Source organism: Oncorhynchus mykiss, chromosome 2 (assembly GCF_013265735.2).
Source record: "Oncorhynchus mykiss isolate Arlee chromosome 2, USDA_OmykA_1.1, whole genome shotgun sequence".
In the NCBI taxonomy this organism is placed as follows: Eukaryota; Metazoa; Chordata; class Actinopteri; order Salmoniformes; family Salmonidae; genus Oncorhynchus; species Oncorhynchus mykiss.
Genome location: NC_048566.1, coordinates 49,192,449 through 49,220,282, shown reverse-complemented (window position 1 = coordinate 49,220,282; position 27,834 = coordinate 49,192,449). Strand labels below are relative to the sequence as shown.

The 27,834-nt window shown below is 43.3% G+C and overlaps 1 protein-coding gene across 4 annotated transcripts in view; it reads left to right on the top strand.

Moving 5' to 3' along the window:
• peak1 (pseudopodium-enriched atypical kinase 1) overlaps nucleotides 1–27,834 on the top strand; it is a 260,615-nt gene that overhangs the window by 207,001 nt on the left and 25,780 nt on the right. For all 4 annotated transcript variants that reach the window (XM_036949921.1, XM_036949915.1, XM_021564336.2 and 1 more), the window contains 2 exons: nucleotides 1,825–5,289; nucleotides 14,318–14,541. In XM_036949921.1, the coding sequence (XP_036805816.1) occupies nucleotides 1,964–5,289; nucleotides 14,318–14,541 (3,550 nt within the window). In that variant the 5' untranslated portion in view covers nucleotides 1,825–1,963. The remainder of the gene's footprint in view (nucleotides 1–1,824; nucleotides 5,290–14,317; nucleotides 14,542–27,834) is intronic.

Sequence of the window (27,834 nt, the reverse complement as noted above, 5' to 3'; positions counted from 1 at the left end):
CTGCTGTCTGATCAAAAAAATGAATGGATTCATGTTTTGAAGCAATTAATGCTATTGCCTTTGTGTTTTGCCGATCACGCTAGCAGCAAGTAGAAATGGTTATCCTGGTTCAATAAAGCCATTGGACTTGTCTCAACGATGTTCCTGTCTGCCACGACATTGCATGATATCTAGGTTGACTCATTTTTCCTGGCTTTGTAAAGACTACAGCTTGACTGGAGCCCTATGGGTGCTGTACTAGTTTCTTCAGGTTCACAGGGACCTTTGTTACCCTTGCACTGTTTATCCGAAATTGCTAAGTAGTTTGAATGGCTGCTTTTTATCCCTCTTTCCAAGAAGAGCTGGATGACATTTATTTGAGCCGGAATACACTGAAGATCAGTTGAGACAGTGAGAACAAGAATTGTGAGACCAGCAAGCAGCTCATGATCCTGGGTAGCCATGGTCAGACTCTGACTGGTGGTTCGTATGTGGGTGTTGTCCAACCATGTCGACAAAAGAGGAATGTCTGTGCTGCAATGAATTCAATTGCGGACAGATCTTACTGGAGAGGGTCACTGCAGACCAGAGTGTGTGTATGTGACAGACCATTGAAGTTTTGATGCACATATGGATAAAGGGGTGCTTCTTCAGAACCCCCAGTATATTTAAAAAAATGTATTTCACCTTTATTTAACCAGGTAGGCTAGTTGAGAACAAGTTCTCATTTGCAACTGTGACCTGGCCAAGATAAAGCAAACCATTTAGACACATACAACAACACAGAGTTACACATGGAATAAACAAAACATAGTCAATAATACAGTAGAACAAAATAAAACAAAAAGTCTATATACAGTGTGTGCAAATGAGGTAAGATAAGGGAGTTAAGGCAATAAATAGGCCATGGTGGCAAAGTATTTACAATATAGCAATGAAACACTGGAATGGTAGATGTGCAGAAGATGAATGTCCAAGTAAAGATACTGGGGTGCAAAGGAGCAAGATTAATGAATAAATAAATACAGTATGGAGATGAGGTAGTTGGATGGGCTATTTACAGATGGGCTATGTACAGTTGCAGTGATCTGTTAGCTGCTCTAACAGCTGGTGCTTAAAGTTAGTGAGGGAGATATGAGCCTCCAGCTTCAGAGATTTTTGCAGGTCGTTCCAGTCGTTCCAGCAGCAGAGAACTGGAAGGAAAGGCGGCCGAAGGAGGAATTGGAATCTCAAATATATATATTTTTTTTTTGGGGTTACTACATGATTCCATCTGTGTTATTTCATAGTTTTTTGATGTCTTCCCTATTATTCTACAATGTAGAAAATAGTAAAAAAAAATAAACCTTGAATGAGTAAGTCATAAAACCTCACATGAGCGATTCATCTTTAATTTTAGGGCTGTATACGTTAGGCACTTACCCTCTCTCATTTTAGGGCTGTATACGTTAGGCACTTACCCTCTCTCATTTTAGGGCTGTATACGTTAGGCACTTACCCTCTCTCATTTTAGGGCTGTATACGTTAGGCACTTACCCACTCTCATTTTAGGGCTGTATATGTTAGGCACTTACCCTCTCTCATTTTAGGGCTGTATACATTTACCCTCTATATTTTTGAATATCTTTTGGTGCCCTTTTCAAAAAGTGTTAGTCATTCTGAAAATGAAAATATTTATTACATGATTTCATCATGTTGGCTACTTTAAAAAACAACATGTCAAGTATACTGAATTAAACAAACGTAATACTAAAGTTTTTATGTTTTATGCTGAAACAATTAAATAGATATAAACACATGTTGTGAGATGACAGTTTAATAATGCCATGTTTCATTTTCTTTCAGGCTGAGTCTCTCTGCTAGGTCTGAGGGTTAACCGGAAGGCAGCGGTGCTGTAGAATAGTCCATTCCCCTGCCTTTGTGGTTCCCATGGAGGGGTTTCCTGTCCACTGACCCACCGTGCTGCCTCACCAGGACAGCAGCCATGTCTGCCTGCAACACCTTCACGGAGCATGTGTGGAAACCAGGCGAGTGCAAGAACTGCTTTAAGCCCAAGAGCCTGCACCGCCTGGCCGAGGGTGGCCTGAAGAAGATTGCCCCTGAGCAACCCCCCCAACAACAGAGCCAACCCCCTGCTGGAACTAGACCCAACGGTAACAGCTCCCAGAGGGGAGGCGGTGACGGTGTCTCAACCCGCTCTGGTCACTTCCGTCCTCCCGTGGCTAAGAAGCCCACAATCGCTGTCAAGCCCACCATGATGCTGTCCTGCTCTTCGGCCGACCTGGACTTGGAGGGCAACCTACATCGGCCACCAGACGCTGGTGAACCCGGCAAAACCTCTGCCTTTACCGTCTGGACCCGAAATGGGATGAACCGCAAGAAGCCCGGCGGGCCTAACAACAATGAAGGGGAATATGCCGTGGAGGAGATTGAGCGTTACAGGCAGCGCAGTCAGCGCGCACCCCGTGGGAATGGCAATGGTTTGACTGACATGCTCAAGGAGATTGCGGGCCTGGGCTCTGGCCCTAGCCCCAGCCCCTTGTCCGGGTCGAAGGACCTCTTTTTGGGGCGCATCAGCAGCTCCTTCCAGCGCTCATTAGAGAGAGGACTCCCCGCTTCTGGTTGCTTGGCCATTGGGAGCAGCAGCAGTGGAGGGGCTGCCCAAAAGCGGGTGTCCCTCAGCAACAGTATGGAGGTCATCAGCACCGAAGGAGGGCGCTTCTGCTACCCTGAGTTCTCCAGCGAAGGAGAGGACGATGATGAGGATGAAGATGACGAAAGTGAAGTTAACGACGACGATGAACACGAGAGCTGGGATGAGAGTGACGAGGAACTTCTAGCCATGGAGATCCGTATGCGGGGCCAGCCGCGCTTCGCCAACTTTCGTGCCGCTACACTCTCCCCAGTCCCATTTGCACAGGGGAAGAAGTGGAACACTGTACCGTTACGTAACCGCTCACTCCAGAGGATCTGCGCCGTGGACTATGACGACAGTTATGATGAGATCCTTAATGGATACCCCTCCACAGACTCCAATGGAGGCCACGGTCTCCTTCCGTACGGCCCTGGTGACCTGCAGGGCAGCGGCTTTCTCTCCAATTCGGAGTGCACCACTTCCCCAGAGTCCTCATCATCACTGCCGGAGGACTTGCGCACCACTTCCAGCTGCAGCAGCAGTGCTCCCTGTGGCCCCCTGAGAAACGGTCTGCACTCCCCCTCAGCTTTCAGAACACCGGCCCTTCAGGCTGCTGGTACAGACAAGGAACAACAGACCCAGAAGGCTGTCAGTCCACCCAAGGTCACGGAAACCCACAAGGCTGTTCTCGCAATCCAATTGGATGATCAGGACAGCAGGGAGGGCTTACCTATGCCTCAAGCTCTTCCCGGGCAGCCAGTGATGATCAGCTTCAGCCCCACAGAGGAGCAAGCCAAACCTTACCGTGTGGTTAACCTGGAGAAGCATCTTATCTGTAAGCCCTACACAGTGGTGGACGTGTCTGCATCCATGGCTAACCCAGAGGAACAAAACCAAGAACGCACTCCCAAACAGCCAAAGACTCCCATTAGCCCCTCTTCCTACCCCATCTCCCCCTTAGGCCAGCCACTGTCTCCAGCCTCACCCATGTCCCCATCATCTCCCATCTCCCCCACATCCGCCACACCGTTTGTCTTCCAGGGCAAGGCCAGCAAGCAACCAGGTGCTATCCGCTACCAGGAGGTGTGGACGTCTAGCACCAGTCCCCGTCAGAAGATCGCCAAAGTGGATCTGGAGTCCACTGGAGCATCTGGCCCTGCCGTCCCACCTCGCCACTGCAGCCACAAGTCAGCCCCAACCTCCCCCATTGCTGGCCTCTCCTCCTCTCGGACTGTACCTGTGAAATCCCCTAACCTGTCCGAGATCAAGTTCAACAGTTACAACAATGCAGGGATGCCCCCCTTCCCCATCATCATCCGGGATGATACCACATACTCCCGCAGGTCCAAGAACGCCGTCAAGGTGCCCATCGTCATCAACCCAAGTGCTTACGACAACCTGGCTGTGTATAAGAGCTTCCTGGGTCTCAGCGGTGAGATGCCTCAAACAAAGGACGGGAGAGTGGCTAGCCACACTTATGAGGAGGTCGGCTCCTTGGAGAGTGTCCAACCTTCTCCTACAGAGAAAACTATTGGTAAAGCAGCATCGGAGAAAGCTGCTGCTGGAGAAAGGAAAGCCGCTGCAGCAGCACTGATAAGCCAGGAGCTAACCGCTCGAACCGCTAAAGACTTGACTATAGCTGCAAGCATGGCTGCTGGTTCTCTTTCTCCTTCAGCTGCCACATCGATTGCTGTTCCAACTCCTCTCACTGTCGCTGCCACCTTGGCCAAAAGCAGCTCCAGTTCAGCCTCTCGTGGGCGCACTCGCAAGATCAGTGGGGAAACAACATCCAGCAAAGAGGGGAGCACTGACTTCCCACTGTCATCATCAGGCACTGGGACGAGCCACCGGGAGAAGGCCAGCACTGTGTTGTCCCAGATCGTTGCCTCTATCCAGCCCCCACAGTCTCCCCCAGAGTCACCTTCCCCACATTCTAAAGCCTGTAGTGTCGAGGAGCTGTATGCCCTTCCACCCAACGCCACCAAAGAAACACTCAGTCGACCCAAGTCTCTCTTCTCCTCCACTGACAGCTGCCTGTCCAAACCCGGGAAGGACACACCCTCTAAACAGCTGCCCAAATCCCAGAGTGCCTCAGCAGCCGTGCCCCTGTCCAGCCCCACGAAGTCAGAGCCCAACGCTCCATTCCCCCCTCCCAGATCCACCTCTTCCCCATACTACGCCTCCAACATTCTTCAGAGACACTTTGGCCACTGGACCAAGCCTGCCGCCTCCAGCTCCCCCTCGCGCCCCTGTGATGGAGAGACCAGCCCGGGTGGAGGGGAGGGGAGACGGGTGGCGGTAGAGAGCGCCAAGCCCAAACGCTGGATCTCCTTCAAGAGCTTCTTCCGCCGGCGGAAGGATGAGGACGAACAGCGGGAGAAAGCACAGAAGGAGACGAAGAAGGGCAAGCTGGTGGGGCTGGACGGGACTGTCATCCACATGCTGCCACCTCCGCCCATCCAACGCCACCACTGGTTCTCTGAGGCCAAGAACGAGGACCCCAGTCAGAAACCCACAATCATATTCACCTACAAGCCAGACGGCAGCGCCTCCGGTGACTGGGAGGGGGAACTGCGGGTGGAGGAATGCAGAGAAACGTCTCTGCTGTCCCCGGAGGAGAGCCAAGACATCAGACCATCTACCACCCGGACTGCCCTCCACTGCAAGGCCATCAGGTAACTGATTTAATTATGTCTTAAAAAAGCTAATTTCTCTTGTTTCTGTTAGTCCTTGCTCAGGATTTTTTTTTTTTTAAATGTTCTCTATTCTGACTTATAAGCCGCCTCCTTACTGCAGATAACTGCAGGTTTTGTTATTTGTAAGCAGCACGCTTTATGATAAGGCATTATTGGGTAATATACTGTTTGAGATGGGTACTTTGGCCATCCATCAAATGCAGTTAATTGAGCTATGACAGTAAGAGCAGGCGGCACAGTGATGAGAGGTGGCAACGTTTTCATTTGAATCAGGACGGATTGTGACTAGTTAATTAGCAGGGCTGTAATCTACACTTTACTGGCCTATTCAGACACACAGAATGTGTCCCAAATGGCACCCTTTTTAGGGCACAACTTTTGAGCTGGGCCCAGTTAATCTCATCTCAAACAACAGTGTTGCATGACCAGGGTTGGAGAGTAATGGATTACATGTAACTGATCACACAAAAAATAGAATATTGTTCAATACAGCTAAAATATTGTAATCAAATTACAGATACTTTAGAAAAATTAGATTACTTCTAGGATCACTTTGAAATTCAGAAAGGATGTTTGAAATAATTATTTCAAATCAAATAAAATGTATTTATATAGCCCTTCGTACATCAGCTGATATCTCAAAGTGCTGTACAGAAACCCAGCCTAAAACCCCAAACAGCAAGCAATACAGGTGTAGAAGTACGGTGGCTAGGAAAAACTCCCTAGAAAGGCCAAAACCTAGGAAGAAACCTAGAGAGGGAACCAGGCTATGTGGGGTGGCCAGTCCTCTTCTGGCTGTGCCGGGTGGACTGGCCGGCACAGCACGGCCAGGTGGACTGGGGACAGCAAGGAGTCATCATGTCAGGTAGTCCTGATGCATGGTCCTAGGGCTCAGGTCCTCCGAGAGAGAGAAAGAAAGAGAGAATTAGAGAGAGCACACTTAAATTCACACAGGACACCGAATAGGACAGGAGAAGTACTCCAGATATAACAAACTGACCCTAGCCCCCCGACACATAAACTACTGCAGCATAAATACTGGAGGCTGAGACAGGAGGGGTCAGGAGACACTGTGGCCCCATCCGAGGACACCCCCGGACAGGGCCAAACAGGAAGGATATAACCCCACCCATTTTGCCAAAGCACAGCCCCCACACCACTAGAGGGATATCTTCAACCACCAACTTACCATCCTGTAACAAGGGTGAGTATAGCCCACAAAGATCTCCGCCACGGCACAACCCAAGGGGGGGCGCCAACCCAGACAGGAAGATCACATCAGTGACTCAACCCACTCAAGTGACGCACCCCTCCTAGGAACGGCATGAAAGAGCACCAGTAAGCCAGTGACTCAGCCCCTGTAATAGGGTTAGAGGCAGAGAATCCCAGTGGAAAGAGGGGAACCGGCCAGGCAGAGACAGCAAGGGCGGTTCGTTGCTCCAGACCCTTTCCGTTCACCTTCCCACTCCTGGGCCAGACTACACTCAATCATATGACCCACTGAAGAGATGAGTCTTCAGTAAAGACTTAAAGGTTGAGACCGAGTTTGCATCTCTTACATGGGTAGGCAGACCATTCCATAAAAATTGAGCTCTATAGGAGAAAGCCCTGCCTCCAGCTATTTGCTTAGAAATTCTAGGGACAATTAGGAGGCCTGCGTCTTGTGACCGTAGCGTACGTGTAGGTATGTACGGCAGGACCAAATCAGAGAGATAGGTAGGAGCAAGCCCATGTTATGCTTTGTAGGTTAGCAGTAAAACCTTGAAATCAGCCCTTGCCTTGACAGGAAGCCAGTGTAGGGAGGCTAGCACTGGAGTAATATGATCAAATGTTTTGGTTCTAGTCAGGATTCTAGCAGCCGTATTTAGCACTAACTGAAGTTTATTTAGTGCTTTATCCGGGTAGCCGGAAAGTAGAGCATTGCAGTAGTCTAACCTAGAAGTGACAAAAGCATGGATTAATTTTTCTGCATCATTTTTGGACAGAAAGTTTCTGATTTTTGCAATGTTACGTAGATGGAAAAAAGCTGTCCTTGAAATGGTCTTGATATGTTGATATATTTGACACCTTTCTGTTTTTTCTCAATGGCATTCATATCAGCATTGAAAAAGGGCATTTAAATTGGTCAGAGAGCACTATTTGCTTGATGGATTGCGGGGAAGACCAGGAATCGGCTTTTGTGTGCTACAGTCCAAGCTATTTCTTCCAGTGGTGTGACTGCTGTCGGCATCCAAAGATTATCCAACTTGAATAAAAGTTTGGAGGTAATGTGTAGTCTACGGGCGACACGGATACTACTTATTATTGATATCTACATAGCGCGTTGATGTGAATCACACTTCTATTTGCGGCTGAAGAATTGTGGTTGTTGTGAATGGCTGTTGACAAATTTAGATTTGTATTTTAACAAAATAATGGTTGAATTGAAGATGTTTAAGCTGCCTATCAATGATTGTTTTTGCGACCAGTTGACAGCCAGTGAAAAATGTTCTCTTGCCGCAGCTGCGTAGTCAAATCAATGAATCAAACTAAGCTTTATTTATATAGCATCTTTCAAGCATAGAATGCAGCACAATGTGCTTCAGAGGAAGAAACTAAAAGCAATGAAAATTAAAACTTAAATATTTACTCCACAACAAACATGAGAGGATAAAAAACAAAATAATAAAAATTTAAACTGAACGGCTAAAAGGCATCCTAAGGAAAAGCAAAGCTAAATAGATGTGTTTTAAGATCTCTTTTAAATATGTCCACCGTTTCGGCCCCCCTCAGGTTCTCTGGCAGGCTATTCCAGAGGCTGGGGGCATAAAGTCTGTCTCTCCATGCCTCTTGGCCCCCCTCAGGTTATCTGACAGGCTATTCCAGAGGCTGGGGGCATAATAACTAAAGGCTGTCTCTCCATGCCTCTTGGTCCCCCTCAGGTTCTCTGACAGGCTATTCCAGAGGCTGGGGGCATAATAACTAAAGGCTGTCTCTCCATGCCTCTTGGTCCCCCTCAGGTTATCTGACAGGCTATTCCAGAGGCTGGGGGCATAATAACTAAAGGCTGTCTCTCCATGCCTCTTGGTCCCCCTCAGGTTATCTGACAGGCTATTCCAGAGGCTGGGGGCATAATAACTAAAGGCTGTCTCTCCATGCCTCTTGGTCCCCCTCAGGTTCTCTGGCAGGCTACTCCAGAGGCTGGGGACAAAATAACTAAAGGCTGTCTCTCCATGCCTCTTGGTCCCCCTCAGGTTCTCTGGCAGATAATTCCAGAGGCTGGGGACATAATAACTAAAGGCTGTCTCTCCATGCCTCTTGGTCCCCCTCAGGTTCTCTGACAGGCTACTCCAGAGGCTGGGGGATAGTAACTAAAAGCTGCCTCTCCATGCTTCTTGGTCCTAGACTTCAGGATATTTAAAAGGTCAGTGCCAGAGGACTTAGGGAACCTACTGGGTACATAAATAAATAGCATGTCTGACATGTATTGGGTGCACAATCGTGGATTGATTTAAAAACCAATAGAAGAATCTTGAAATTTGTTTTAAAACTGACAGGCAGCCAGTGCAAAGACGTTAAAACCGGCGTAATGTGTGCTCTCTGTCTGGTCTTTGTCAGTACCCGTGCTGCAGCATTCTGTATGTTTTGCAGTTGACCAATGGCTTTCTTGGGTAGACCAGACAGGAGAGCATTACAGTAGTCAAGTCTGCTTGCAATAAAAGCATGGATGAGTCTCTCCGTATCATCCCGAGAAAGAAACGGACACACCTTGGCAATGTTCCTCAGGTGGTAAAAAGCTATTTTGGTCACATTCCTAGTATGTTATTCGAAATTGAGTTCAGAATCTAAAATACACCTAGGTTTTTTTACCTGGTGTTTTAAAATGTGCATCCAGATTCTCTCTCTGTGCTTTGGCTCCAACAATAAGTACATCGGTCTTGTCTTGATTTAGCTGAAGGAAATTGTGAGCCATCCAATATTTAATTCACTAATACTGTCTAATTTATCTGTGGAGTTAAAATCCTCTGGTGACACAGAAATGTAAAGTTGTGAATAGTCTGTGTAGCAGTAACAATCAATGCTGTGCTTTCTGATAACGCTGCCAAGGGTTAACATATAGAAACGAACAGTACTAATCCCAAAATCAAACCTTATGGAATGCCACATGAGATATGTATTTTCTGAGTTATCTTCACCAAGGGTGATGACAAACTCTTGACCGGTTAAGTAGGTGCTAAACCAATGTAGAACTGGACCGGAGAGGCCAACCCACCTCTCCAGTCTGTCCAGAAGGACATCGTGATCAACAGTGTCGAATGCAGCATTTAAATCCAGGAGTACAAGGACAGAGACCTGATTGGCATCTGTGTTGGCTCTAAGATCGTGTACCACTTTAACTAAGACTGTCTTTGTGCAGCTAAGAGTTGAAGAATTTCATTGACTTTTTTTTCAGAAGGGGTTTCACCATAGCAGTTTTTTTAACAATAGCTTGCACTTCAGATATGCAATTAAAAACTGTTTTGAAGAAGGTGGTGGGGATAGGATCAAGAAGGCAGGTAGAAGGCTTAAGTTGTGATATCACTTTCCTGAGTATGTCTGTGTCAACCAGGGAGAATAAATCCACAGTGACTTTGCATGACAGGCTAGTGCACATATCATCAAACTTATCATCAGGTCTTATCATCAGCTTGACTGATACACAGCCTAATGTTGATTATCTTATCTCTGAAATATATCTCATCACATTTAGACGTGGAGGAAAGTTCACATAGGTTTGCAGAGGTAGGATTTATTAGACCATTAATGATCGAGAAGAGCACTCAAATTATTCTGATTAATAGTGATACAGTTAGAAAAGTGAGCCCGTCTGGCATTTTTAATTGCCTTGTTTTATAAGCCAAGTTTCTCTCTCAGATATCATAATGGACCTGCAACTTTGACCGTCTCCACTTCCGCTCTGCCTTTCTGTAATTTCTCTTTAATTGATTAGTTTCCTCACTCTTCTGAGGGACTCTCTGTTTGGATGTGTCCTTTTTCAATTTTACTGGAGCTACGGCATCAATGGTTGCCCTTAATTTGCTATTAAAGTTATCAACTAAATCATTACAAGACGACGTATAGGTGGTGGAGTATTGTTCATACACTCAAAATGTGTAGCAACCCCGTCTTTATGAATGTGGATAATTACGTTGCCACCTCGGTATGCTCTTGTGGCACAGTTGATGCCACGCAGGGCTACGGGCCAGAGGGTTGAGGGTTCGCTGACCACCACAGACGAGCTCACTCTCCGTGCCTGTTTCATTACTTCACTATCAGAGCCAGTTGCAGACAATAATCAGCTATGGGGAAATCAGATTTTCAACATTCTGATGGCATGTGTATAATTACATTAAATATATGCAACACATTTTCCACCGACAGGTTTCTGTGCCAATGCACCACACAACCAATAAACAAAACATACCGACTTTTGGCACTTCAAAATCATGGTTTGCGTTTTCAACACCTCAATAAATAGTCTGGTGAATTGCTGGTGACACTGTCAGTGAATTATTTAGAATTCAAGGCACACTTAACCAGCATGGCTACCACAGCACTCTGCAGCGATACGCCATCCCATCTGGTTTGTGGGACTATCATTTGTTTTTCAACAGGACAATGACCCAATACACCTCCAGGCTGTGCAAGGGCTATTTGACCTAGAATGAGAGTGATGGAGTGCTGCATCAGATGTCCTGGCCTCCACAATCCCCCGACCTCAACCCAATCGAGATGGTTTGGGATGAGTTGGACCACAGAGTGAAGGAAAAGCAGCCAACAATTGCTCAGCATATACGAAGTTTGGAACCACCAAGACTCTTCCTAAAGCTGGCCGCCCGGCCAAACTGAGCAATCGGGGGAGAAGGGCTTTGGTCAGGGAGGTGACAAAGAACTCGATGGTCACTATGACAGAGCTCTAGAGTTCTTCTGTGGAGATGGGGCGGCAGGGTAGCCTAGTGTTGGACTAGTAACCGGAAGGTTGCAAGTTCAAACCCCCGAGCTGACGAGGTCTGTCGTTCTGACCCTGAACAGGCAGTTAACCTGTTCCTAGGCCGTCATTGAAAATAAGAATTTGTTCTTAACTGACTTGCCTAGTTAAATAAAGGTAAAATAAAAATAAAAATGGGGGAACCCTCCAGAAGGACAACCATCTCTGCAGCACTCCACCAATCAGGCCTTTATGGTAGTGGCCAGACGGAATCCACATCAGTAAAAGGCACATGACAGCCAGCTTGATGTTTGCCAAAAGGCACTTAAAGACTCTCAGACCATGAGAAACAAGATTCTCTGGTCTGATGAAACCAAGATTGATATTGGTTGATATTCCACCATGTATTATCACAAATCTAATAAAACACTTGAATTCACTAACCTGTTTCAGAAATATTACTATCCATCTATGCGTTATTCTGTGAATGTGAATGTTTAGATGCATTACCTATAGCTATACTCTTCTGTCCTCTAAAGGAGACCTAGTGTCAGTAGCCTGCGCTGGAGACCTGTCTCAGCTTGAACTCCTAACTTTTCCTAAATAACCTGTCACAAAAAAAAACATTTCAATGTGCAGGTTCTTTGAAGGCAATACAGAGAATACGCTCTTTTTGTAATGACATAGTAGATAATAATAATAATGATAATTAGAAAAGCACGTTTCCTGAAGAAAATGTGGTGTGCTTGTTTTAAAGTTTTCATGGTTTTGAAAAGTTTAGAAAATGTTAATGTCTTTTTAATGTTTGTAGCTGAAATGGTTAAAAGGTGATATCATTTAAAAAGTCTACCACTGTTTTTATTTTTGGCATTGAATCCATTACGTTTTATACCTGATTGTATGCTAATTACCACAGTTAGGATAGCCTGAATATGAGAAAGTTGGTTTGGTGCCTCATGCTTGAATGGTTCAAGAGTTACTGTTTGTGGGTTATGTTATGCTAACTTACTCTAACTGAAAATGGTTATAGTTCCAAAAGTATGCATAGCTTGTCAAAGGATATTTGATACTATCTTATTTAGGCCAGTATGAACAGTGTAGGAGGAGATGGGTAGAGAATATTTTCTTTATTTAACATTGAAGTCTACGGGCCTTTTTGTTCTATTGAAATGCATTGGGAGTTCATTTAAATATTGTTGTAGTTCAAGAAGTATAAATGGTATCAAAAATATTTTCTTAAGCAATCAGAGTTGGGGCACTCTGGACATTTGAAGTTGGTTTGATGTTAATGGCTTAAATTGTTTAAGCTCTAGAGCAGGTAAAAAAAAAAAATCATATAATAACATGCATATGTAAGAAATCTAGAGTTGTGCTTTGCCTTTAGCAAGTACACCTAAGTAATGAATATGCAACTGGCCTGTAGACTGCTGCTGGTCAGCTGGAACACAGACATGAAATTGACTTTGCACACATTCAATCTCTAGCCTGCTTGTTGTAAATTATATTTGAACATACGTTCCGTCGTTTTGACTCATTGGTGTCCTCAGACCTTTGTCTTCGTTTCAGCTAGTGCTGTAGTAATAATGGACAGTTTTACATACTGTAGTGCATTCAATGTATTTCCTGACCAGGACCTCGTGTCTGTCAGTCAAAACATGACACCATAGCCTTGACGTGATGTTGTCATTACGGTGACCAGGGTTAATTAATTTATTTTTATTTAACCTTTATTTACCTAGGCAAGTCAGTTAAGAACAAATTATTATTTTACAATGATGGTTTACCCCGGCCAAACCCTTCCCTAACCCGGACAACGCTACTGTAGGAAGAGTTTTGGTGGTTCCAAACTTCTTCCATTTAAGAATGAGGGAGGCCACTGTGTACTTGGGGACCTACAAAGTTTTGGTACCCTTCCTCAGATCTCAGAGCTCTATGGACAATACCTTCGACCTCATGGCTTGGTTTTTGCTCTGACATGCACTGTCAACTGTGGGACCTTATATAGATAGACAGGTGTGTGCCTTTCCAAATCATGTCCAATCAATTGAATTTACAACGGTTTGCAACAATGAAGTTCTAGAAACATCTCAATGTTGATCAACGGAAACAGGATGCACCTGAGCTTAATTCCGAGTCTCATAGCAAATGGTCTGAATACTTATGTAAATCAGGTATTTCTGTTTTTATTTTGATACATTTGCAAACATTTCTAAAAACCTGCTCTCGGGTTTTGTGTGTAGATTGCTAAGGGGGAAAAATGCAATACATTTTAGAATAAGGCTGTAACGTAACAACAACAAAAATCAAGGGGTCTGAATACTTTCTGAATGCACTGTATTAATATACCGTTTATTCATCCATATGAGTAAAAGTTGCAGTTTAGACGCAAGTATTTCCACATATTATGACATTTAGATTACCGTATCAATCCATGCATGGGTTAGTTTTATGTCGATCTCGGTCATCAGATAATACACAGTGAGCATTTATTTCAGATTTACAGATGGAGGTATGCCTTGCTCAGGATAAATTACTCACTCACTCACTCACTCACTCACACACACACACACACACACACACACACACACACACACACACACACACACACACACACACACACACACACACACACACACACACACACACACACATATATATACATGGCTGGCAGGGATCTCATTAAAAGATGCTAACAACACATTTAAATCTAGCACATTCCTATGACACCCTTTTCATCACCCTAACCATAATGTTCCTCTCTTCCTTTCCAACTTCCTATCTTCCTTTAGTCGGCTCTCATGTGCCACCAGAAATGTTACCCCTTTGCTCCTGACTCTCCCACACAAGTGACGTACTGTCCTTTTGGCATTGTTGTGACACAAGCCTCACTTTCTCCTTTGCCTTTCTAAGCCCCCCTTTAGGCAATTCATGTTCATTCATATTAAAACACTGCTTCATGTTCCTCCATCTCTGTATATGAGATGCTAGTGCCATCTCTATTCTGGTACAACCTTTACCCGCTCTCTAAGCTTTGCCATCTCTCTTTCCTTTGCCCCGCAGCCAGGTGCCATGTGATGCCAACATATCCGAGGGGGAGATGCCCACCGCGTCCTCCCTATCCGCCAAACTGGAGCTACTGTCCCCTGGGGAGGAGTGTGTCATCCTGGCTGCCACCCCGGCCTCGGCCAGCGAGAGCAGTCCCAGCCTGGTTGACCCGGAGGAGGAGGATGGCCACTCCCACTCGCCAGCATCCAGCTCCTGCAGTGCCACCTACAGCAACCTGGGTAAGACCTGGCTTGAGCTGGCCATTGGGAGACACTGTGAACTTGAAAATACCCTAGGTTGGTGGTCCCTGAGTCCATTTCTTAAGAGCTACATGCTGATATTTTCTTTATTGGGTGAGCAATTTGTATTTGTATTTTTTATGGATCCCCGTTAGCCAAGGCAGCAGCTACTCTTCCCAGGGTCCAGCAAAATTAAGGCAGTTTCTACATTTTTAAAAATTTTCTGGACTTGGGGACTGTGAAGAGACCTCTTGTGGCAGGTCTTGTGGGGTATGCATGGGTGTCCGAGCTGCGTGCCAGTAGTTCAGACAGACAGCTTGGTGCATTCAACATGTCAATGTCTCATAAATAAAAGTAGTGATGAAGTCAGTCTCTCCTCCACTTTGAACCAGGAGAGGTTGACATGCATAGTATTATTAGCTCTCTGTGTACATTCAAGAGCCAGCCGTGCTGCTCTGTTCTGAGCCAATTGCAATGTCCTTTTTTGTGGCACCTGACCACACGGCTGAACAGTAGTCAAGGTGCGACAAAACTAGGGCCTTGTTGATAGTGTTGTTAATAGTGTTGCTTTATTATAGACAGACTTCTTCCCATCTTAGCTTCTACTGTATAAAAATCTTTTGACCATGACAGTTTACAATCCAGGGGTACTCCAAGCGGTTTAGTCGTCTCAATTTCCACATTATTTATTACAAGATTTAGTTGAGGTTTAGGGTTTAGTGAATTTTCTGTCCCAAATACAATGCTTTTAGTTTTAAGAATATTTAGGATAAACGTATTCCTTGCCACCCACTCTGAAACTAATTGCAGCTCTTTAAGTGTTGCAGTCATTTCAGTCACTGTAGTAGCTGACATGTACAGTGTTGAGTCATCCTCATACATAGACACTCTAGCTTAACTCAAAGTGAGAGGCATGTCGTTAGTAAACATTTTAAAAAGCAAGGGGCCTAAACAAGCTACCCTGGGGAATTCCTGATTCTAACTCGATTATATTTGAAAGGCTTCCATTAAAGAACACCCTCTGTGTTCTGTTAGACAAGTAACTTTATCCACATTATAGCAGGAGGTGTAAAGCCATAACACATACGTTTTTCCAGCAGCAGACTACGATCGATAATGTCAAAAGCTACACTGAAGTCTAACAAGACAGCCACCACAATCATTTTATTATCAATTTCTCTCAGCCAATCATCAGTCATTTGTGTAAGTGCTGTTGTTGTTGAGTGTCCTTCCCTATAAGCGTGCTGAAAGTCTGTTGTCAATTTGTTTACTGTAAAATAGCATTGTATCTGGTCAAACACTATTTTTTCCAGACGTTTACTAAGGGTTGGTAACAGGCTGATTGGTCGGCTGTTTGAGCCAGTAAATGGGGCTTTACTATTCTTGGGTAGCGGAATTACTTTTGCTTCCCTCCAGGTCTGAGGGCACACACTTTCTAGTAGGCTTAAATTGAAGATGTGGCAAATAGGAGTGGCAATATCGTCTGGTATTATCCTCAGTAATTTTCCATCCAGATTGTCAGACCCCGGTGGCTTGTCATTGTTGATAGACAACAATAATTATTTCACCTCTTCCACACTGACTTTGCAGAATTCAAAATGACAATTCTTGTCTTTTATAATTTGGTCCGATATACTTGGATGTGTTGTGTCAGTTTGTTGCTGGCATGTCATCCCTAAGTTTACTTATCTTGCCAATGAAAAAGTCATTAAAGTATAATGCAATATCAGTGCGGCTTTGTGATGAATGAGTCATCTGATTCAATGAATGATGGAGCCGAGTAGGCTTTTTTGCTCAAAATTTTCATTTAAGGTGCCCCAAATCTCTTTACTATCATTCTTTATATAATGTATCTTTGTTTCATAGTATAGTTTATTTTTGTTTAGTTTAGTCACATGATTTCTTAATTTGCAGCACATTTTCCAATCAGTTGGGCTGCCAGACTTATTTGCCATAACTTTTGCCTCATCTTTCTCAACCATGCCATTTTTCAATTCCTCATCAATCCAAGGGGATTTAACAGTTTTTACAGTCATTTTATTAATGGGTATGTGTTTGTTAATAACTGGAATAAGTAGTTTCATAGAAGTGTCAAGTGCAGCGTCTAGTTGCTCCTCATTACACACCACAGACCAGCAAATATTATTTACATCATCAACATAGGAAACACTACAAAACTTATTGAATGACCTCTTATACACTATATTAGGCCCAGCCTTTGGAACTTTGGTTTTCCTAGATATGGATACCATATTGTGATCACTACATCCAATGGATTTGGATACTGCTTTAAAGCAAATATCTGCAGCATTAGTAAAGATGTAATCAATACATGTTGATGATTTAATTCCTGTGCTGTTTGTAACTACCCTGGTAGGTTGACTGACAACCTGAACCAGGTTGCAGGCACTGGTCACAGTTTGAAGCTTTTTCTTGAGTGGGCATCTTGATGATAGCAAGTCAATATTTAAATCCCCCCAGAAAATATACTTCTCTGTTGATATCACATACATTATCAAGCATTTCACACATATTATCCAGATACTGACTGTTAGCACTTGGTGGTCTATAGCAGCTGCCCACCAGAATGGGCTTCAGGTGAGGCAGATGAACCTGTATGTATATTACTTCAACAGTATTTAACATGAGATCCTCTCTAATCTTTACAGGAATGTGGTTCTGAGTATAGACCGCAACACCACCCCCGTTGGCATTTCTGTGTTTTCGGTATATGTTATAACCATTTATTGCTACCACTATCATCAAAGGTATTATCTACAGTACCTTGCGAAAGTATTCGGCCCCCTTGAACTTTGCGACCTTTTGCCACATTTCAGGCTTCAAACATAAAGATATAAAACTGTATTTTTTTGTGAAGAATCAACAAGTGGGACACAATCATGAAGTGGAACGACATTTATTGGATATTTTAAACTTTTTTAACAAATCAAAAATTGAAGAATTGGGCGTGCAAAATTATTCAGCCCCCTTAAGTTAATACTTTGTAGCGCCACCTTTTGCTGCGATTACAGCTGGAAGTCGCTTGGGGTATGTCTCTATCAGTTTTGCACATCGAGAGACTGACATTTTTTCCCATTCCTCCTTGCAAAACAGCTCGAGCTCAGTGAGGTTGGATGGAGAGCATTTGTGAACAGCAGTTTTCAGTTCTTTCCACAGATTCTCGATTGGATTCAGGTCTGGACTTTGACTTGGCCATTCTAACACCTGGATATGTTTATTTTTGAACCATTCCATTGTAGATTTTGCTTTATGTTTTGGATGGAATGGATGGTCTTGTTGGAAGACAAATCTCCGTCCCAGTCTCAGGTCTTTTGCAGACTCCATCAGGTTTTCTTCCAGAATGGTCCTGTATTTGGCTCCATCCATCTTCCCATCAATTTTAACCATCTTCCCTGTCCCTGCTGAAGAAAAGCAGGCCCAAACCATGATGCTGCCACCACCATGTTTGACAGTGGGGATGGTGTGTTCAGTGTGATGAGCTGTGTTGCTTTTACGCCAAACATAACGTTTTGCATTGTTGCCAAAAAGTTCAATTTTGGTTTCATCTGACCAGAGCACCTTCTTCCACATGTTTGGTGTGTCTCCCAGGTGGCTTGTGGCAAACTTTAAACAACACTTTTTATGGATATCTTTAAGAAATGGCTTTCTTCTTGCCACTCTTCCATAAAGGCCAGATTTGTGCAATATATGACTGATTGTTGTCCTATGGACAGAGTCTCCCACCTCAGCTGTAGATCTCTGCAGTTCATCCAGAGTGATCATGGGCCTCTTGGCTGCATCTCTGATCAGTCTTCTCCTTGTATGAGCTGAAAGTTTAGAGGGACGGCCAGGTCTTGGTAGATTTGCAGTGGTCTGATACTCCTTCCATTTCAATATTATCGCTTGCACAGTGCTCCTTGGGATGTTTAAAGCTTGGGAAATATTTTTGTATCCAAATCCAGCTTTAAACTTCTTCACAACAGTATCTCGGACCTGCCTGGTGTGTTCCTTGTTCTTCATGATGCTCTCTGCGCTTTTAACGGACCTCTGAGACTATCACAGTGCAGGTGCATTTATACGGAGACTTGATTACACACAGGTGGATTGTATTTATCATCATTAGTCATTTAGGTCAACATTGGATCATTCAGAGATCCTTACTGAACTTCTGGAGAGAGTTTGCTGCACTGAAAGTAATGGGGCTGAATAATTTTGCACGCCCAATTTTTCAGTTTTTTGATTTGTTTAAAAAGTTTGAAATATCCAATAAATGTCGTTCCACTTCATGATTGTGTCCCACTTGTTGTTGATTCTTCACAAAAAAATACAGTTTTATATCTTTATGTTTGAAGCCTGAAATGTGGCAAAAGGTCGCAAAGTTCAAGGGGGCCGAATACTTTCACAAGGCACTGTACTTACATTGTGTTTGCCAATGCCTCTAGGATCGTGTACATTTGATGCAGCATTATGACGACTCATTGTCACAATGGTAGGGATTTACTGAGGTGGTCTTGGATCAATTGATGACATTGATTGGCCAGGTGGTTTTCAGGTCTAGTTATTGGTTGAGAGACGAGGACAGAAAGTAGAACAGTGGTGTGTGTATTTTGCCCTTCTAGTGTTATGAACACGGTGAAAGCGGGCAAAAACACTGGCAGAATATATAAATAACTCTAGGCACCTTGCTATTTCCCTATTTCTCAACAACAGTTTGAATAGATGTGCACAATGGTGCCTTTTCATAAAGTCTCTATTTCCCTCCGAAAAGCTCATCCTACTTGTTGGAAATATCTACAGTATATTCTTTAAAAGTGATTTCTCTCACTGTCATATTCATTCACAGAGATGGACGAATCTGGGTTTGGTGGATTCCAGGAGAACGGTACCTGCCCGAATGCATAGTCCCCAAATGTAGAGTTTGGTAGAGGATGAAAAATGGTCTGGGGCAGTTTCTTATGGTTCGGGCTAGGACCCTTAATTCCAGTGAAGGGAAATCTTAACGATACCACATACAATGACATTCCAGACAATTCTGTGCTTCCAACTTTGTGGCAACAGTTTGGGGAAGGCCCTTTCCTGTTTCAGCATGACAATGCCCCTGTGCACAAAGCCAGGTCCATACAAAAATGGTTTGTCGAGGTTGGTGTGGAAGAACTTGACTGGCCTGCACACAGCCCTGACCTCAACTCCATTGAACACCTTTGGGATGAATTGGAATGCAGACTGTGAACCAGGCCTAATCGCTCAACATCAGTGCCCGTCCTCACTAATGCTCTTGTGGCTGAATGGAAGCAAGTCCCCTTCAGTAATGGTCCGACATCTAGTGAAAAGCCTTCCCTGAAGAGTGGAGACTTATAGCAGAAAAGGGGGGACCAATGCTATAATAATGCCCATAATTGTGGAATGAGATGCTCAACAAACGGTTGTCCACAAACTTTTGTTCATGTAGTGCATCTTACTGGCTCTCTCTGACCACTTCCCTGTTACTGTGCTTTGTATTGAAGCCTGCTGGATCACTCATCAAAGGCTATTGCTTAGCAATGCGCAGCGGAAGTTAAATTTCATGGGGACTGATGTTACATGCAGGACTGCGCCCCCGCTAGGGCTGGTTGACTCGGAGTGACTGATCCATTGCGTATTCAATATCATCACTTGCTTCCATTTATATCAGATCAGAACCTTCTTGAGAAGGTGTCGGTGTAATGACATGCATATTGCAGCTCTTTAGATTTGCTGTTTGAAAGCAATTGGGGAGCCCGTATCGGTCGCCCAAATGGAGAGAGCCCTGTCGCTTTGATCATGCAGGGCTGCTGCGTGAGAGGCTTTCAGAACATGAAGGGCTGCTGTGTGTGTGTGTGTGTGGATGGCTCTTATTGCTGTCAAGTGGCCTGTGTGTGTGTGCGTCACACTGGTGTGTGTGTGTCCTGAAAGTGATGAAAGCCCTCTGTGTGACTAAATGATGAGCACCCTGCAACCTCGTTACGTCCTTCTCCAACTAACAGCTAATGAGAGGGTACATGTTAGTGATGGAGAATGAACAAATAAGTTTATTTTTCACTTGTAGGTAAGTTGACTGAGTGATTTTCTGCCCTTCAACTGCACTGATCAGAAAACAGGATAGGTTATAGATGGGCGCAAAAAAATGAATGGAGGACTTTCTTGAATTTAACCTTTATTTAACCAGGAAAGGCCTTTGAGGTTAGAAACCTATTTTGTGAGGGCAGCCTGTCATGAGACTTCGGTGCAGTCTAATTTGAATATTGAGATGTGGACAGATGTAGGGGATTGTGTTGAACTGTGCTGGCCTATGCCATGTCATGTTTGGCAGACATTGGCTGTATAGGGATGTGCTGAATTGTGCTGAGCCATACCATGCTATGGTATGCCATGAATGAGCAGTCCAGACTTCCACAGTGGAAAGGGTTCTTTATTTTTGAAATTCCTGCCTCCTGTCCTGTGTCTCTGAAGTTGAAAGAATGACATTGATTCTCTCTTTCCCCAAACACACACATGCACACACACTTTCTTACACACTCGCACACACCCTCCCCTTTCTATCAAAATGAGAAGCAGAATGAGACGTAGCGCAGGGGCGTCCTGCCTGCCCGTCTGCCTGCCTGTTGGCACGAGTGTCGCAGCAGGAATTTTCAGGGAGGCGAACAGGGAGAGTGCCCCCCTCGCTCTGCTTTCTTTCTCTTCTTCTTCTTCTCACAACTTTGACACAGAGCCATTAGCAGGATCGAGGTAGGGAGTTCTCTCTTGTCATTTTTGTGTTTTTGTCACATTATCTCTCTCTCATTCGAACTCCCCACCCTCCTCCACCTGTCTTACTCGCTCCTCATCTCTCGTTCCTTTACCTTCCTCTTCTTCTCTGCTGCTTACCTCTTCTCTCTCTCCACTCCTCTCACCCTCTCCTCTTGCGCCTCTCCTGCCCATCTCTCTACCCCTCTTTCATTGTCAGCTACTTGCTTTTCTTCTATCTATACCCTCCACTCCTCTCCTCCTCTCCTTGGTATATTGACACTCAGTGGTTCTCTCAGTAGCCAAGCAATGCCAAAGTGTGCCAGTATTGTGGTCGGTTATGAGAAGAGACTGGGTTATCACTTTGCAATGGTTAGTAGCCAAAGTTAAAATCTCTCTGCTGCACAGCATTTGTCTCCTCCTGTGCCTCATATAATAGAAGGGAATTTTTATTATTTGCTCAGAATTGTTTGTATTATTACCTACAGCCGAAAAGATTGTTACTGTGCTTTTGGGTTGTTATTTGGATTCGTTCCGACATTTCTTCATTAACTTTTTGGGCGAGGTCAATTATTTGTGTACTTGTTTGACATTTTACTGCATTGTTAGGAGCTAGTAACGTAAGCATTTCGCTGCGTACATTATAACATCTGCTAAACTGTGTACCCGACCAATAAAAATTATAATAATAGTGTCCGAATGTTTTGGGCTACACACTAATATTACCCCTCTATGGAAGGATGAGACTCTCACGAATACGATGGTGTTTGAAAAATGAATGGAAGTGAATAGGACATTTCTGCGTTAAAGGTATACATGTCATTAGATGCAAACATGTTTTTATTTCCTGATCTTTCATGGTTATCATGGTAATCTCTCAGATATAGGACAGACACTTCAAAACAAACATGTTTTTATTTCCTGATCTATCATGGTTATCATGGTAATCTCTCAGAAATAGGACAGACACTTCAAAACAAACATGTTTTTATTTCCTGATCTATCATGGTTATGGTAATCTCTCAAATATAGGACAGACACTTCAAAACAAACTTCCTTTTGATTTATTTTTATTATTATTTTTTCATGTATGAATCTGTTATTCAATGTGTTTCTATGGGCTAATAGCAGTAAGGCCAAATTCAATGTTTCAATGTTTTTTAAAGGGGTCCTAAAATTCTAAATGATCCTTGGTGTAAGCATCTTTAAAAGGTTCCATGTGTTAGCCCAGTCCGAATTATCGATCAGAATACTGTTGGGCTTCTGTTGTGTATTGATTATGGGCACTGTAGCATCTCAGTAATTGCTTTCGCTCAATTCTCATGCAATGGGAAGTTGAAGAATACTCTGCAAAAAAGGCTTAGTGCATTTTGAAGTCACTTATTGTAAATAAGAATAGAGTATGTTTCTGAACACTACATTAATGTGGATGCTCCCATGATTATGGATAATCAGGAATGAATCGTTAATCATGATGAGTGAGAAAGTTACGGATGCATAAATATACCCCCCCCCCCCCCAAAAAAAAGGCTTACCTCCCCTGTTATTGCTAATGGTGAGAGGTTAGCCTGTTTTGGGGGCATCATATCTGTGCATCTGTAACTTTCTCACTCATCATTATTCATGATTCAATCCTGATTATCTGTAATCATGGTAGCATCCACATTAACCATTTATGCTCGTAGGAATTGGATGCATTCAGTATCATGATAAGAATATTCATGGTAAACTTGGGGTAATACAAACAAAGGACAAGGGTTTGAGTGAGAGGTCTAACTGGTGTCACCAAGTGGCCACACACCTTTCCAAAGTGTGCACCATTACTACCTAATTTTAATGACTGAAAAGAAGAGTCTTCAACTATGAGGTGCTAATTTGAGCTCTCATAACTGTGCTGTTGAGGAACTAGAGCAAGCAAACTTGTAGTTTTCTTTGGAACACACAATTACTGTTGTTTACGCATTCCAAAAATGGTCCATTATAAATCGCAATCTGCTCAAGTTGGAATCCTTTGAAAGTGTGTTCTATTGCCAACATGGCTAGCTAAGTTACAAAATACGATATTACAGCGTTAGGCTTTCACAAGGCAATTCAGAGAAGCAGATCACAATTTCCGTGCGCATAAAATAGTCACGAGTGCATTCCGATGAGTGTTCCCTGCAAAAAGAAATCACAATATGACAAACATACACTGCCTTGCAAAAGTATTCATGGCATTTTTCCTATTTTGTTGCATTACAATCTGTAATTTAAATTGATTTTTATTTTGGATTTCATGTAATAGACATACACAAAATAGTCCAAATTGGTGAAGTGAAATGGGGAAAAAAAAACTTGTTTCAAATAATTATAAATAAATAAATAAATGGAAAATGGTGTGTGCATATGTACTCACCCCCTTTGCTATGAAGTCCTTAAATGAAATCTGGTGCAACCAATTACCTTCAGAAGTCACATAATTAGATAAAGTCCACCTGTGTGCAATCTAAGTGTCACATGATCTCAGTATATATACACCTGTTCTGAAAGGCCCCAGAGTCTGCAACACCACTAAGCAAGCGGCATCATGAAGACCAAGGAGCTCTCCAAACAGGTCAGGAACAAAGTTGTGGAGAAGTAAAGATCAGGGTTGGGTTATAAAATAAATATCAGAAACTTTGAACATCCCACGGAGCACCATTATATTCATTATAAAAAAAAATAGAAAGAATATGGCACCACAATAAACCTGCCAAGAGAGGGCCGCCCACCAAAACTCACTGACCAGGCAAGGAGGGCATTAATCAGAGGCACAAAGACACCAAAGATAACCCTGAAGGAGCTGCAAAGCACCACAGCAGAGATTGGAGTATCTGTCCATAGGACCACTAAACTGTACACTCCACAGAGCTGGGCTTTACGGAAGAGTGGTCAGAAAAGCCATTGCTCAAAGAAAAAAATAATCAAGCACATTTGGTGTTCGCCAAAAGGCATGTGGGAGACTCCCGAAACATATGGAAGAAGGTACTCTGGTCAGATGAGACACAAATGTAGTTTTTAGCCATCAAGGAAAACGCTATGTCTGGTGCAAACCCAAAACCTCTCATCACCCCGAGAACACCATCCCATCAGCATGGTAGTGGCAGCATCATGCTGTGGGGATGTTTTTCATCAGCAGGGCCTGGGAAACTGGTCAGAATTGAAGGAATGATGGATGGCGCTAAATACAGGGAATTTCTTGACGAAACCTGTTTGTCTTCCAAAGATTTGAGACAGGGACGGAGGTTCACCTTCCAGAAGGACAATGATCCTAAGAATCCTGCTAAAGCAACACTCAAGTGGTTTACGGGAAAACATTTAAATGTCTTGGAATGGCGTAGTCAAAGCCCAGACCTCAGTCCAATTGAGAATCTGTGGTATGACTTAAAGATTGCTGTGCACCAGCGGAACTTGAAGGAGCTGGAGCAGTTTTGCCTTGTAGAATGGGCAAAAATCCCAGTGGCTAGATGTGCCAAGCTTATAGAAACATTCCCCACGTGACTTGCAGCTGTAATTGCTGCAAAAGGTGGCTCTACAACGTATTGGCTTTAGGGGGTGAATAGTTGTGCACGATCAAGTTTTCAGTTTTTTGGTCTTATTTCTTGTTTGTTTCACAATAAAAAATATATTTTCATCTTCAAAGTGATAGGCATGTTGGGTAAATCAAATGATACCAACCCCCCAAAAAAAAAAAATCTATTTTAATTCCAGGTTGTAAGGCATCAAAATAGCAAAAAATGTGAAGGGGGTTGAATACTTTCGCAAGCCACTCTAGGCTTATTCTGTTCAGAACAACGCAGGGTATGAAGTTATGTCATCTTGTCCATAGGACCATAAAGCATAGTGATCATAAACATTGACACTGTATATTACATTAGTTTTATGATATGGAAATGTGAAGTGCACATTTGGACTCGGGTGTTTTGGCTTGCTTGTATGACATCAAAGGGTATTTATTATAATCCTCAATGGGAGCATTGCCTTTAAATTGTTTAACTTGGGTCAAACGTTTCAGGTAGCCTTCCACCAGCTTCCCACAATAAGTTGGGTGAATTTTGGCCCATTCCTCCTGACAGAGCTGGTGAAACTGAGTCAGGTTTGTAGGCCTCCTTGCTTGCACTCGCTTTTTCAGTTCTACCCACAAATGTTCTATAGGATTGAGGTCAGGGCTTTGTGATGGCCACTCCAAAACCTTGACTTTCTTGTCCTTAAGCCATTTTGGCACAACTTCGGAAGTATGCTTGTGGTCATTGTCCATTTGGAAGACCCATTTGCGACCAAGCTTTAACTGATGTTTCTTCAATATAACCACATCATTTTCCTTCAATATAACAACATAATTTTCCTTCATGAAGCCATCTATTTTGTCAACTGCACCAGTCCCTCCTGCAGCAAAGCACCTCCACAAGATAATGCTGCCACCCCCGTGCATGGTTGGGATGATGTTCTTCGGCTTGCAAGCCTCCCCCTTTGTCCTCCAAAAAGAATGATGGCCAAACAGTTCTATTTTTGTTTCATCAGACCAGAGGACATTTCTCCAAAAAGTACAATCTTTGTCCCCATGTGCAGTTGCAAACCGTAGTCTGGCTTTTTTATGGTGGTTTTGTAGCAGTGGCTTCTTCCTTGCTGAGCGGTCTTTCAGGTTATGTCAATATAGGAATTGTTTTACTGTGGATATAGATACTTTTGTACCGGTTTCCTCCAGCATCTTCACAAGGTCCTTTGCTGTTGTTCTGGGATTGATTGATATGCACCTTTCGCACCAAAGTACGTTAATCTCTAGGGAGACAGAACGAACGCATCTCCTTCCTGAGCGGTATGACAGCTGCGTGGTCCTGTGGTGTTTATACCTGCGTACTATTGTTTGTACAGATGAACGTGGTACCTTCAGGCATTTGGAAATTGTCCAAGGATGACCCAGACTTGTGGAGGTCTACAATTTTTTTTCTCCTAAGGTCTTGGCTGATTTCTTTTGATTTTCCCATGATGTCATGCAAGGAGGCACTAAGTTTGAAGGTGGGCCTTGAAATACATCCACCGGTACTCCTCCAATTGACTCAAATTTTGTCAATATACCTATCAGCAGCTTCTAAAGCCATGACATAATTTTCTGGAAGTTTCCAAGCTGTTTAAAGGCACAGTCAACTTAGTGCATGTAAACTTCTGACCCACTGGAAATGTGATATAGTGAATTATAAGTGAAATAATATTTCTGTAAACTATTGTTGGAAAAATTACTTGAGTCATGCACAAAGTAGATGTCCTAACTGATGTGCCAAAAATATAGTTTGTTAACAAGAAATTTGTGGAGTGGTTGAAAATCAAGTTTTAATGACTCCAACCTAAGTGTATGTAAACTTCCGACTTCAACTTGACATAAATATGTTCATTTCTAAATTGTGAAACAGAAATGAAAATGCCCTCAAATAAAAGGTGCATTTTGTATCCTTTTTTTTATTTACCTCATATTCTTCCCAGTTTTGTGATATCCAATTGGTAGTTAAGCTCTTGTCTCGTCGCTGAAATGTGCTCAGGAGAGGTGAAGTTCGAGACATGCGTCCTCCACACATGACTGCTTTAGACCTCTGCGCCACTCGGGAGGCTCCACTCATATGGGTTTAAAAAAAATCTCAAATCCAAACTGCTGGAGTATTGCGCCAAATTACAAGTTTTAGGTTCATCGTCTAAATAAATACGTAGGGGAGTGTATATTTAAAGATAGCTTTTGCAGAAATTCTGCCAAGTTTGGATTTATCAAGGATATTAAATGCAATTAGCCTTTAATCCAGGGGAGATTTGTGGAGGATTGGGACTGCAGCTTTTTCCATGTGACCATGATCGCTGAGTCAAAAGGCCTAGTTAGTTGGCACCGTCCTTGTACCTAACTCTCCAAGACACTTACATAACAATTAAAGATGCCTTTTTGGAACAGTTCCACACGCAAATAGCCATTTGAAGCTATGACTTTGCTTTTTAATGTTTAATGTTATTGGATGGTCCAGCCACCTTTTAATGTATATAGACAGCATATGGGCAATGGGCATGTCATTAACTTTTAACATTGCCATGGGTTTTGCCTTTTGGGTTGTGTCATTTCAGAATGTCTACGGTACTTAGAGCCTTTGAGAGTGGTGTTCTGACTGCCCGTGGGTGTTATTCATAGGTCAATGACCAGTCAAAAGTTTGGACACATCTACTCATTCCAGGGTTTTTCTTTATTTTGACTATTTTCTACATTGCATAATAATAGTGACGACATCAAAACTATGAAATAACACATGGAATCATGTAGTAACCAAAAAAGTGTTAAACAAATCAACATATATTTTATATTTGAGTTCCTTCAAAGTAGCCACCCTTTGCCTTGTTGAAAGCTTTGCATACTCTTGGCATTCTCTCAACCAGCTTCATGACGTAGTCACCTGGAATGCATTTCAATTAACAGGTGTGCCTTGTTAAAAGTTCATTTGTGGAATTTCTTACCTTCTTGTTGTGTTTTAGCCAATCAATTGTGTTGTGACAAGGTAGGGGTGG